The 12889-nt window shown below is 40.5% G+C and overlaps 1 protein-coding gene across 1 annotated transcript; it reads right to left on the reverse strand.

Annotated features, from left to right (window-relative positions):
• Window positions 1-1739: 1739 nt before the first annotated feature.
• Window positions 1740-12889, reverse strand: LOC100400759 (translin). Its single transcript, XM_002763612.7, has 6 exons — window positions 12695-12889; window positions 11214-11307; window positions 10046-10142; window positions 7380-7495; window positions 6358-6437; window positions 1740-3904 (listed from the first exon to the last, which is right to left on the reverse strand). The coding sequence occupies exons 1-6, from the start codon at window positions 12758-12760 to the stop codon at window positions 3671-3673; spliced, it is 687 nt and encodes a 228-aa protein (XP_002763658.1). The 5' UTR covers window positions 12761-12889; the 3' UTR covers window positions 1740-3670.

Genomic DNA, 12889 nt, shown 5'->3' on the forward strand with positions numbered 1-12889 from the left:
GAAAATGAAACACCGCATATTCTCACTCATAGGCGGGTGATGAAAAATGAGAACACATGGACATAGAAAGGGGAGTACTAAACACTGGGGTCTATTGGGGGGAAAAGGGGAGGGCCAGTGGGAGGGTGAGGTGGGGAGGGATAGCCTGGGGAGAAATGCCAAATGTGGGTGAAGGGGAGAAGAAAAGCAAAGCACACTGCCATGTGTGTACCTACGCAACTGTCTTGCATGCTCTGCTCATGTACCCCAAAACCTATAATCCAATAAAAAATTTAAAAAAAAAAAAATTGTTAGAGTGACCAGATCACGTGTTTGTGCAAGACATTCCACAGCTCCCTCCCTCTCCCATTACAACTAGCGATGGTCTAGTTAGTCGCTGCTCTGTCACCCTACATAAGGACAACATGGAGCAGATCCCCAACTAAGCTGCATTGGAGAGGGAACATGAGTAAGAAATGAACCTTGTTCTTTGCCTATGAGCTCTAGTGGTGTTACCACAGGATAAACTGACAGATCAGTCATGGAGCTCCCAGGCTGTAGATTACTTTCATTCTCTCACCCAAAAACTTAAAACCCTTTATTCCCTGGCTTCGGAAACAAGCCACTCTTCTCATTCTGTTAACCTCTCTGACCATCACTCCACTTCCTCACAGACTCTATTTCCTCTGCTTACCTTGTTAAGCCATGCTGTTAACCGAGAATTTGTCCACAGCTTGTGACTCTTATTCTACATGCTCTCCAGGGAGCTCTTACTCACTTTTGATTTATCCATCTGGCTGCTCCAGTGTCATAAATCCAGCACATTCAAAAGCAAATGTATCAGCTGCCCAGCCCCAACCAAACATTCGATCTTGCTACACTCCTCACTTCAGTGAATGGCACCGAACTTGGGCCAGAAACCTGCCAGCAATGCTAGATTTCTCCTTCTCCCATCCCGTCTCGCCTCACTGCCTGCACCCAGCTCACTCATTCAACCAACCAGTCCCGGCAATTTTATTGCCTTTAAATGTTTGTTATTGCTGTTGTTGTTGTCCAGTGGAAGGGACATTGTTTATTTCTGCTTGTTTGATGCTTATTAGAAACTAAAAAAACAAATTATTTCAAGCTCAGGGCAAGTCTTATTTTGGTGTCAGCCCTGACAGTGATGCTCTATCTGAAAAGGAGGACAAATCGCTTAGTCCAGACCAAGAAACAAGCAAGCTTTAATTTCTGAGTACACAATTATGAAACTATGCCAGTAGCAACCTGCATGTTTGTCTTAATCTCTTTAGCTTCTTAGAGGTCTCAAGACACTGTCAAAACTTTCCTTTACTCTATTAAACTCCCTTAAGCATTACTTATATTATTATTCAAGTTTAAGACACAGCAAATCTACCCAAGTGTATATGGCTGCTTCTCTTCTTACAAATGAATCCATTAGAAAGTGTCCCCTAAAATTCATCACTATTTTCTCTAACCTGCTTGATTTTCTGAAAGTGGAAAAAATAATTCTGGTGTACTAAAACCAGAGCCCAGGTTTTTCAACATCTTCAGTTACATGACCTTTAATTCCCCAATCAAGTTATAACACACAAATGTTATCTGCACTTTACAGCATAAAACTCTGAGTAGCTGGTGTCTTTTGGATGGTGTAACCATTACACAGCAGTATGTGCTTGTCACCCCGGTTTTCTTTAGCCTCAAAAAAATACTCAAAATTTGTTATCCATATGGAAGAATTCTTATAGCAGCACACTCAGTTACAAAAAGACCAAAAAAATTTTTATTGCTTTACAACAAGCCAGCAACAAACATAACTGAATAATTATAAACATGACACTTCTAAATCCTCAAATGGAATTCCAAGACCAGAGTATGTTTCTCCATGTAAATTGCATTTGTTAAAACTAAAATCCACAACCTCTGGCAAGTACTTCAAAATTCTCAAGCAGAATCAATACTTAAAGAGGGGGAAAAAAACCCTATTATCCAACTTATTGTCTTATGTGTGAGGATATAATTAGCCTTTCATGCTTGATCCTGGCAGTGCTATTAACACACGTTTTAAGTGACCATCATTGGCACTTTTAGGAACTTAACACCTTTGTCTTCCTACAAACTTCACAAGAAGAGCTGTCAAGAAAATTGTTCTAAAATCCCAATGCACAGTAACTCACGTCTCATTTCAACTTCTTTCCTCACAATGGAAAAACGTAGTCAGCCTTTAACTTGGGGCCTGATAAAACCTGTGAAGGGTATGCCAAATAGCCCCTCATACAAACAGGAAGCCCAAATTGTTGATCAGGTAAGAAAAGGTGACACTGTTAGATACTTCATATTATTCTGGAAAGCACTTTCCTTTCTGTGGGTGCAAAATGGATTAAGTCACCATTTTAATCATCTCAATTCAAGATGTTTCCTGGCACATACTTTTAGTACTACCTGAAAATTGGGGCATGGGGGAAAGACCACCAACATTATTTACATGACTCGCCTCAAACTGTACATTTAAAACCTGACTGTTGGGATAAGTCACCAACAACCTGAAATTTCTTACTCTAAAACACATTACCAAATCCCACTGATTTGTGTGTGCTTTTGTGTTTTATGTTTTCATATAGAGATGGGGTCTCACTCTGTTGCCCAGGCTGGTCTCAAACTCCTGAACTCAAGCAATCCCCCTGCCTCGGCCTCCCAATGTGCTGGGATTACAGGTGTGAGCCACCACACCTGACCTGATTTATTTATAATTCACTATTTTATCTTTCTTCCAAAGAAAGCATTTTTCTCTAACAATATAATGGTCAGGATTTTGCTTATTAACTTACGTGGGTGGCTTTATACTCTCAGATGAAATGATCTTGCTGACTGCTGGGAAAAAGGTTTTATAGTTTAGGAATAGATCACCTAACATGTTAATTCCAAATGTAAATGAAGACAATTTTTAATTGCTGCAAGAGCAGAACATTAAGGCAACATCAGAAAGCAGAGGTGTTTTAAAACACTAAGCCCTACTCCCTGCCTGGTGGAGAACCAAATGATAAGATGTTACTAAATCCCTTAATACAAAAACCTTCCAAAATAATCTGTTGAATTTGACTTTGCAGTTTAATCTCTTATATTTTGATGGCAGTGAGAGAGAACCTGGGGCTAAATTCTCTTGGCAAAAAAAATTCATCTCATTTACTCACAATGCTTAAAATAAGGAAAGAAAAATATAAAATAAGTTTTCCTTGCTTGGCAACCATCTTTTTAATTATCTATGTTACTATACCGTATCCAGGCTATGCCTGGGTGTGGATGGCTAACTTGGATATAGAAAATATCAAGCATCACATCTGGAAGAATCACAAACGAGACAAAGAACTTCTCAATCAGTACATCAACAGTCAAGGTAGCAAGAAAAGGACTTTACCAAGAAACTAACATTTACACTTTTTGACAGAACTGAAATACACTGAATTACAGAGCAAATTCACTACAATAACAAAGAAAATTCTGTCCACGTAAAGGCTCTATTTTTTACCCCCAAAAAAGTGTTTCAATTCTGATACTCACACCACACAACTGGTTAAGAAAATAAAGCGCAGTGTTTAGCAACTGGGCATCCTAACTACCGTAAGAGGCACTCTGGGCTCATCCCTTCCTGGCAAACGCTGAGGTCAGCAAGGCCAGGAGCAAGGAGAGCCTCCTATTTTTCACCACAAGCCGCTGCCGTCTCCTTATTGAAGCCCCGGATGGAGAGATCATAGACCACCTCCTCTACTTTCTTCACGTCGTATTTCAATCCATCGTAGCGCTTCCTCAGGGAGTCATTTTTCAGGTTGAGAAGACGGAAACCAGAATCCAGCTCATTGATGAAGGTTGAGATGTGGAGGGGTCGGGAGTAGTCTCCAGCAGTCACGCTGTTGACAGACAGCCTTGACTATACCAGGAAACAGAAATGGGGGCTTGTTACAACATGGCTCCTCCTCAGCGCATCTTCCTCCAAATCACAACTAGAACAACCACAAGCCGGCATAAACAGCTACGCTAATGTTCCACCTCAGGGTACATGCAAGCACAGATAAGACAGGAGCTTCTCTAAAAAGAATCTCCCTGAAAATGAGACCATTTTTGCCAAGAAAAAATTTAATATAACATCTAAAATTTTTCTAATTTCTTAAACTGGCTATTGCATAATAAAGTGTTACATTACACAAGCATCTTTACAGCAAATCTCCTATCATATGGAAGAAATAAATGACAAAGTACATCAGAGCAGCTCTGCTATCTCTTCCAACCTCTGCCAAATGATCACATTTCTAGAGCCCACCTACAAAGCTGCAACTCCAGTCCCCTAGAATCAAGAAGGCAGGCTGGGCATTTTGGGAGGCCAAAGCGGGTGGATCACAAGATCAGGAGTTTGAGACCAGCCTGGCCAACATGGTGAAACCCAGTCTCTATTAAAAATACAAAAATTAGCTGGGCATGATGGCACACGCCTGTAATCCTAGCTACTGGGAGGCTAAGGCAGAAGAATGGCTTGAACCCAGGAGGCAGAGGATGCAATGAGCCGAGATCACACCACTGCACTCCAGCCAGGGCAACTGAGCAAGACTCCATCTCAAAAAAAAAAAAAAAAAAAAAGTAAGGCAGACTTCAGATAAGAAGCTAAAGTTATGTCAGTTTAACACTATCTTGAAGGAGAGCTAAGATTTATTTCAAGACCCAACTCAACATTCCCCTTCTCAGTATACAACCCCTCTACTGCTATGTTTGACTGGCTTAATAAAATAATAAAAAAAGATACCCCTTTCTGGAAAATCCTCTCCACTTTTCCAGGCTTACCTACACTACCCCTTTAGGCATTCTCAACACATACAGCTTTTTTTGTTTTCTTTTTTAATATAAATAGAAAGGGGTCTTGCTTTGTTGCTAAGGCTGGAACAGAACTCTTGGCCTCAAGTGATCCTCCCACCTTTGCCTCCTAAATTGCCAGGATTACAGGTGTAAGCCACTGCACCTAGCCCCAACAGGTATGGTCCTAAAGACACCTCACACTTAACTAATACCGACAAGGTGCTACAAGTTTACTGGTCAACTGTCTCCAACAAGTCAGACAAGTGGTACAGCCGGCAAGTGAACCCCATTATCCATTCTCCCCATCTTCCTCAGGTTTTCAATGCACACATACCCACTCCAATGACTCCATTTCTGCCTACCCTGCAGGCAAGGCACCAGAATATCACATAGAACTTGTGTGTACAGCCTCAAAGAAATTTCCTCAAAGTAGGAGGGCATACCCTTTTCCCATTTCCTCCTATTGCTGGCTACAGTGAAGACGTGAATAAAGCAACAGTTCTGGAACATAAGAAAGAAGCTGAGGCTGGAAGAACCTCAGGCCAAAGATCAAGGAATCATCAGACCAGCCCTGGACTTCTTTCCTGTGAAGCAAGGATACGCAACTTTTTCTTAGTAAGCCAGATAGTAAATATTTTCACCTCTGCAGACTGGTACAGTCTCTATCACAACTACTCAATTTTTACTGAAAGCTTTTTGCCTCTTTAGACTTTTACAGGGCAATTTCCCTAGACAGTGATTAACGGAATAAAGGATAAGAATAACTTACATAGTTATATAGATAAATAAGTCTTCAAAACAATTACATGAATTAACACAGTCACCAAGAATAGATGTTTTGCCACTACCCTACAAAGAAAGGGTCTTATCATCTTTTAAAAATTCACTGGCCAGGCACAGTGGCTCAAGCCTGTAATCCCAGCACTTTGGGAGGCTGAGGCGGGTGGATTACTGAAGGTCAACAGTTAGAGACCAGCCTGGGAAACGCAGTGAAACCGCGGCTCTACTAAAAATACAAAAAAAAAAAAAAAAAAAAAAACATAACAAATAAATAATCCCAGCACTTTGGGAGGTCAAGACAGGCAGATCACCTGAGGTTGGGAGTTCCAGACCAGCCTGACCAACCTACAGAAACCCTGTCTCTACTAAAAACAAAAAATTAGCCGGGCTTGGTGGCACATGCCTATAATACCAGCCACTCTGGAGGCTGAGGCAGGAGAATCACTTGAACCTGGACAGCAGAGCTTGTGGTGAGCCGAGATCGCACCATTGCACTCCAGCCTGTGCAACAAGAGCAAAACTCTGCCTCGAAAAAAAGAAAAAATTCATAACTGAGTAAGTATGCACTCATCATTTGATCCGGCTTTTCCCTGATGCCTAGTAAACTGTAACACATACAGTGCCAGTCAATGACTAACTGGTGACTGAGAGACGGCTTAGAAAAGATTTCAGCCTTCTTGAACTTTGGTACCCATTTTAAAAAGTGACAGTGAAGCAGAAAGATCAAAAAAGCAACCAGCAAATTATTGAGCTTACCAGTTCACTGGCAAGAATTAGAACTCCTGAGAGATAATCTTCTACATCCAGATGAAATCCTTTCTCTCGATCTGGCTCAACTAAAAAACATATGAAAATAGAGGCATGCTGTGAATGCCATTTAAGCCTCAGAATATAAAAATACACATATAATTTCTCCCAAATTAAGTGAAAGGATGAATCTTTTAAAATCTGTTTTTGTAATATATTCACACCCTTGGCAACTAGACTGCACTGTGGATTTTTTGAGCTCTTAAGCAAAATTCAATTCAGTCTTCCTTAAAAAGTAGTATTATCAAAATGGTGTCTAGTTGGGTCAGAGAATACACTTGTTACAAAGTGCATGATAAAGCATTTAAAAAAGGAGTTACGATATTTGCAACTACCTTCCAAATGGCTGACAAAGACACAAAAATGAGAAGATTAAGCAAATGTAGTAAAATGTTAACAAGTGGCAAATCTAAGTGGCCTGTAAACCGGTATTCATCGTACTATTCTTTCCATTTTCCTGTAGGCTTGACATTTTAAAAAATCCAATTTTAAAAACTGAAAGAAGCAAGTGCAAATGAGTTAGCCACTATTATTTTTAGCTTTTGTGTTTCCAAGTACAGTTGGCCCTCTGTGCTGACCAACTGCAGACTGAAAATACTTGGGAAAAATAAATAAAAATGACAATACATCAATTCAAAATATAAATTTTTTAAATTAATACAGTATAACAATTATTTATACAGCACTCATACTGTATTAGACATTTTAAGTAATTAGAGTTGATTTAAAGTATGTGGGAGGATGTGTACAGGTTACAAATACTGCACCATTTTATATAAGGGACTTGAACATCCTCAGATTTTGGTATTGGGAGAGTTCTGGATCCAGTCATCCTCAGATAACAAGCTACGACTATAAGTGGTTTTTAGTTAGTTCTTATTTGTTTTAATAAACAAAGTACAACCACCCTTTCCACCAAAATCTAAGCAACCATGCCTGATTCTGCAGATCCCACTAATGAAGACACTTACTGCCAAGAATTTCTGTAACCGCTTCTCGAGTCACTAGTGTTTCTGTTTCCAAATACACAACAAATGCTGCCAAGAAGACCAAGCGCTGCAATACAAACCTCCAGTGCTCATGAAATCTGCAGGAAAATAAGCACACTTAACCTCCAAGGCTACAGACCTTCAGAGAGACAGGCTTAATACAGTCATGTTCAAACAGTGCAGAAATAAGGTCATTTTTCAAATAAAATCTTATGCAAAGCCCCAATATATAAAGAGCAATATGACATTTACCATAAATTTTACAAGTCCAAATTTATAACAATTATTTAAGTTTATTCAGTGAGCAATATGGTCTAATTTTGATGAATATGAAAATTTACACCAGGCGCGGTGGCTCACGCCTGTAATCCCAGCACTTTGGGAGGCTGAGGCAGGTGGATCACCTGAGGTCTGGAGTTCAAGACCAGCCTGGCCAACATGGCAAAACCCCATCTCTACAAAAAATACAAAAATTAGCCAGGTGTGGTGGCACACACCCATAGTCCCAGCTACTCAGGAGGCTGAGGTGGGGGAATCGCTTGAACCTGGGAGGCGGAGGTTGCAGTGACCCAAGATCACACCAGCCTGGGCGACAGAGTGTAACTCCGCCTGAAAAAAAAAAAAAGAAGATTTACAACTGAAGATTACAGATTACAAGAGCAATCGTGCTTTCTAAGTTTAATCAGAAAGAACAGTCATACTGCTCTGAGAAAAATAAGTTTGCAACTGACAACTGAAGACAACTGTAGCCTCAACTTACTCCTACATCTTGAGTGCAGGATACCAAGAAAATTCTGATTCACAAAATTACCGTTTGTAATCACTAAATAAATGGACTTAAAGTGATAGAATACTGAGCAAGAAGCCTGAAAAAAGAAAAGAACATTTTACAACCTGTGGATAATTACACTGTGCCTCCTGATTTTCAAATGTGGGAATAAATTCAAAAAAGGGTCTCAACACAATGCAGTCACATAAACCCTTCTCAAGGCCAAATCTAGCCAGAAGGCGGCCTGTGTGTCACCTACAGAGACGGTCTCTAACGACCTTGCTAGGTCTACCGTCCTACCTCTCCCTGTGCTTCAGTTATGACAACAGCAGTCCCTGACCCGTTCAGCACCAGAGACTGGTTTCACAGAAGACAATTTTTCCACAGAAGTGGGGCAGATGGTTTTCAGGTGAAATTGTTCCACTTCAGATTATCAGGCATTAGATTCTCATAAGGAGCATGCAACCTAGATCTCTGCCATGCAGTCAGCATTAAGGTTCTCACTACTATGAGAATCAGATGCGGCCACCAACCTGACAGGAGGTGGAGCTCAGGCAGTAATGGGGAGCTATGGGGAGCAGCTGTAAATACAGATGAAGCTTCACTCACTCACCCACCACTCACCTCCTTCTGTGCACCCAGGTCCTAACAGGCCTGTACCAGTCCACAGTCTAGGGGTTACGAACCCCTGCCTTACAGCAAGGGTCAACAAATTTTTTCTGTAAAGGACCAAGCAGTAAATAGACTTTGTGGGCCACTTTCACTGTTACATCTTCTTATCTGGGAGTTTTCTTTTTTTTAAAGGGACAACTCTTGAAAAAGTAAAAGCAATTCTTAGCTCCCACAGGCAGCAGACACTAGTGGTTTGTCAACCTCTGCTTTAAAGAATATTCTCGTGAGGTTAGACTATCCACCCCTGAAAATACTCATCTTATTTACTGTTGATACATATGTCTTAACATAATGTCTTTTTTTGTAAGAAAATTAAAATAAGTAGAAATTCTTGAGTCAGATGCATTTTTTCCCAGTTTAACACATATGAAACCAGGATACATTTCACAATCCATGTTTCACAATTTTTTTTTCTCAGATGAAGTCTCACTCTGTTGCCCAGGCTGGAGTACAATGACACAACCTCAGCTCACTGCCACCTCCGCCTCCCAGGTTTGAGTGATTTTCCTACCTTAGCCTCCCAAGTGACTGGGATTACAAGTGTGAGCCAGCACACCCAGCTAAGTTCTGTATTTTTAGTAGACAAGAGATTTCCCATGCTGGCCAGGCTGGTCTCCAATTCATGACCTCAGGTGCTGCCCCCGCTTGGCCTCCCAAAATGCTGGGATTACAGGTGTGAGCCGCCTCGTCTGACTCATGTTTCACAATTATGACTGGCAGAATTTTCCTTCCTTACATAAAATAATGGTGTATCTTAAAATTAACAATGTTGTGGATTCAACAAGAAGATGTGGCATAAAATATTAGCTATATATGTCACTTGGCAGTGAAATTCAAGCTTCAAAGGAAAACTTGACTCTATTTATATATATCACCATCTAATCTCATTACCTTTATAACTATAGTTCATCCAATTTCACAAGAAACCAAAATACAGCAAAAAGATATTCTTCTGACCTTCATACCACATTTTCTTTTTCATTGCTTTTTCACTGCAAAAGTAATACATGTTCCTTAAGAAGAGTTAGAAAGTAAAAAGAAGAAAAAACAATCACGAATGTTTGCCATGACCATCATTAGTTTGGTTCTTCTCTTTCTGTTACTCCTACACATCAGGATGTTTACCTAGTTGTAAGCAATCATGTGGTACATATAATTTTTCCCCTTTTTTTACTTAACATTATAAAATGCTATTTTTCTCACAAACCTGTAATACTGTTCAGCAGGAAACTTGGTCTTCAAAGATGTTAGATGTGCTTTTACTGTACCAAAATGTTCTCGAGCTTTCAAACATCTCTTTGGAACTAATCACAAAAGATAATGAAATGTAATCATGAAAAACTTATCAAATTTCAAATATACTTCTCGCTGAATAATATAAGTAATCTATCTGGAAATGAATCAACTTTTTTTTTTAACCTCACAACTAATGTACACATCTCTGCTTTTCAACCTGGCTCTCAAAATATCATCCCTAGTTTCCCTACTAATTAGCTATACTCAAAAATAAACAACTTGCTAAGAGGGAATATAGTAGGATACACATTGGTAATTGGCTAAGTAGTCATAAATGACGTCATCCTTCAGGGGCTGCACACCAGCCGCTATTCCTGTTCACTCCTGAGAGAATGCTTAACATCAGATTGCTCCTTCTTCCTGTATGTGGCAGAAAAAAGCCTTTACCAACTACTCACAATCAAGATGACCCAACTCTCTATCATTAAGAAAAATGACTTGCCTCAGGCATGTGTCAATGCATTGTTATATCATTCTTGTATCTGAAAATAAACTTCAGCTCTTTCAGCTGCGCTGGCAATGAGTTACAATGAAGGTTCCATCTCTAAGCTTGGCATATTTGACTTTCATTCACAAGACTTACTGTTAACACATTTATTTGAGAACACTTTATACTGTTAATCTCATTTTAAAAAGCATTCAATGCAAATCAACAGGAAGTTGGGGATAAAAAGGAATTCAATCACTGAAAGGCTGGACACACACACACACACACACACACACACACACAAAAGGGCCAAGTAAAAGTGGCTAGGTAACACAAAGGAGTTATAAACCCTTTTCCTGCTTACCTTGAGAAGACTGTGCTGGCAGAGAGCTGCACTGTTTTTTCTAAACAGGAAATGGGTTAAGCGATTGTAATTATCTGTAGAATGCTATCACAATAGAGAAAACATTCCTATCTAAACCATACTATGTGGAAGGGGAAAAATCAAAATTACTAAATCACCTACTTCTTCAATTTGTATTCACCATAAAGCATGATGGACCATGATGGACATTTTTCATTATATAATGTCTTGTAGATAGAGACTAACTCTTGAAATAAGAGATACTTGGATACAAAACAAAGAACTTACTGTCCTGAAACCCAGCACCCTGATGGACTCCTTGCAGTAGAGTTAAAATCTCTCGAGCTGTTTGTTCTAAACTCTGTACAACTTTTCGGATTTCCTAGAGAGAAGTAAAAATAAAAATCAGATATGCAACACAATTATTGTCATACACTGACATCAAACACATTAGATAGTATATGTGATCTATCATAACCAAGGTGGAGTCCTGACTTTTCCACTTATTTCCTACGTAAGACTTCAAAAAGTCACTAAAAAGCCTTAGATTCCTCAGGTAGCCTTTAAAGGATAACAGCCACCCATTCACCCCAAGTATCCAATTGGGACATTATAAAACGGATGATGTGTGTGAACATAATTTCTAAAAGGAAGAATTAAATACAATACAAGAGTTGGGTATTTCTAATTTTTTTTTTTTTTTTTGAGACGGAGTCTTGCTCTGTTGCCCAGGCTGGAGTGCAGTGGCGCGATGTAAGATCACCGCAACATCCGCCTCCTGGGTTCAAGCGATTCTCCTACCTCAGCTTCCGCAGTAGCTGGGATTACAGGTGTGTGCCACCACGCCCAGTTAATTTTCTTTTGAATTTTTAGAAGACACAGGGTTTCACCATGTTTCCCAGACTAGTCTCGAACTCCTGACCTCAGGTGATCGGCCCGCCTCGGCCTCCCAAAGTGCTGGGATTACAGCCATGAGGCACCACACCAGACCTTTAATTCATTTTTTAAATATTCATTAAGCACACTTCTGTGCGAGGCACTGTGTAAATACTTGGGGAACCAAGCATACAATCCCTTCCCTCTGGTGGTTTAACATACAATGGGGGAGAAGATATTTTTTAAATAATCAACATTACACACATTTTAAAAAAGTTAATGTGCGACTAGAAAACATAAGAAATAGATCCTTTAGGTTGTGAGGTTAAGGAGATAAATATAAGACAACCAGAAAAAGAACGGGAAAGACGCAAATTCCAGTAAAGGCAAACAGGCAGAAAGCTAACTGGGGCACTAGAAGTAAAGAGCTAAAGTGAACATCATCCACAAAGAGAGAAAGAGTAAAATGAGATTTAAGAGAGACCATGTGGGCCACAGTAGAGTCTGATTTTTTATCCTATGTGGGATAGGAAATCATAGGACAGTTTTAAACAGATCACAGGTGCTTTTAAGACAGCAACAACAAATACACGAAACGCCTATTCGCTGAAGACCAGGTGCAATTCGAGCCTTCGATATAAGCAAGCGCTGAAAAGAAGGAAAACTGACACAAACGAGGCAGGTGTTGCTGAGAAGCTGAGACCGGAACATGGAGAATCAGGACAGTGTGTTAGAATTTGGGGCGGGGAATGCCCTAACCTAAAGCTAGAGGGGAAGCAACCCACCCTCGGAGGCGTCCCCACCGCCCCATACTCAAAGACGGAGGAGGGCCGGGAGATGTGGCCCAGCTAGGCATGGAGAGGGAAAGGGAATGGGGAAGGGAGGGGGCTCGCCTCTCGGATGTCCTGCTCGGCAGCCAAAAAGCCTTGCAGCTCCACGAAGATCTCGCTCACAGACATGGCGCTGGCTGCACAACAATCAGCCACTGTGGCAAGGGCGGCCAGGGAAGTGGACTCCGTCGACAACCAGCTCAATCAATCGCAACACCCGCCGCAGCCGCCGCTGTCGAGGCGTACCCCCGGTCTTAC

Source organism: Callithrix jacchus, chromosome 6, assembly GCF_049354715.1.
Source record: "Callithrix jacchus isolate 240 chromosome 6, calJac240_pri, whole genome shotgun sequence".
Taxonomy (NCBI): Eukaryota; Metazoa; Chordata; class Mammalia; order Primates; family Cebidae; genus Callithrix; species Callithrix jacchus.

Bases quoted from the DNA above. Each gene is read 5' to 3' on its own strand.
- LOC100400759 (XM_002763612.7), bottom strand. From the start codon at position 12,760: ATGTCTGTGAGCGAGATCTTCGTGGAGCTGCAAGGCTTTTTGGCTGCC. The intron at 11,308-12,694 runs GCGAGCCCCCTC...ACTTCTCTCTAG, and splicing joins CCGAGCAGGACATCCGAGAG to GAAATCCGAAAAGTTGTACA. The intron at 3,905-6,357 runs GTAAGCTCAATA...TTCCTGGTATAG, and splicing joins TAATTCTTGCCAGTGAACTG to TCAAGGCTGTCTGTCAACAG.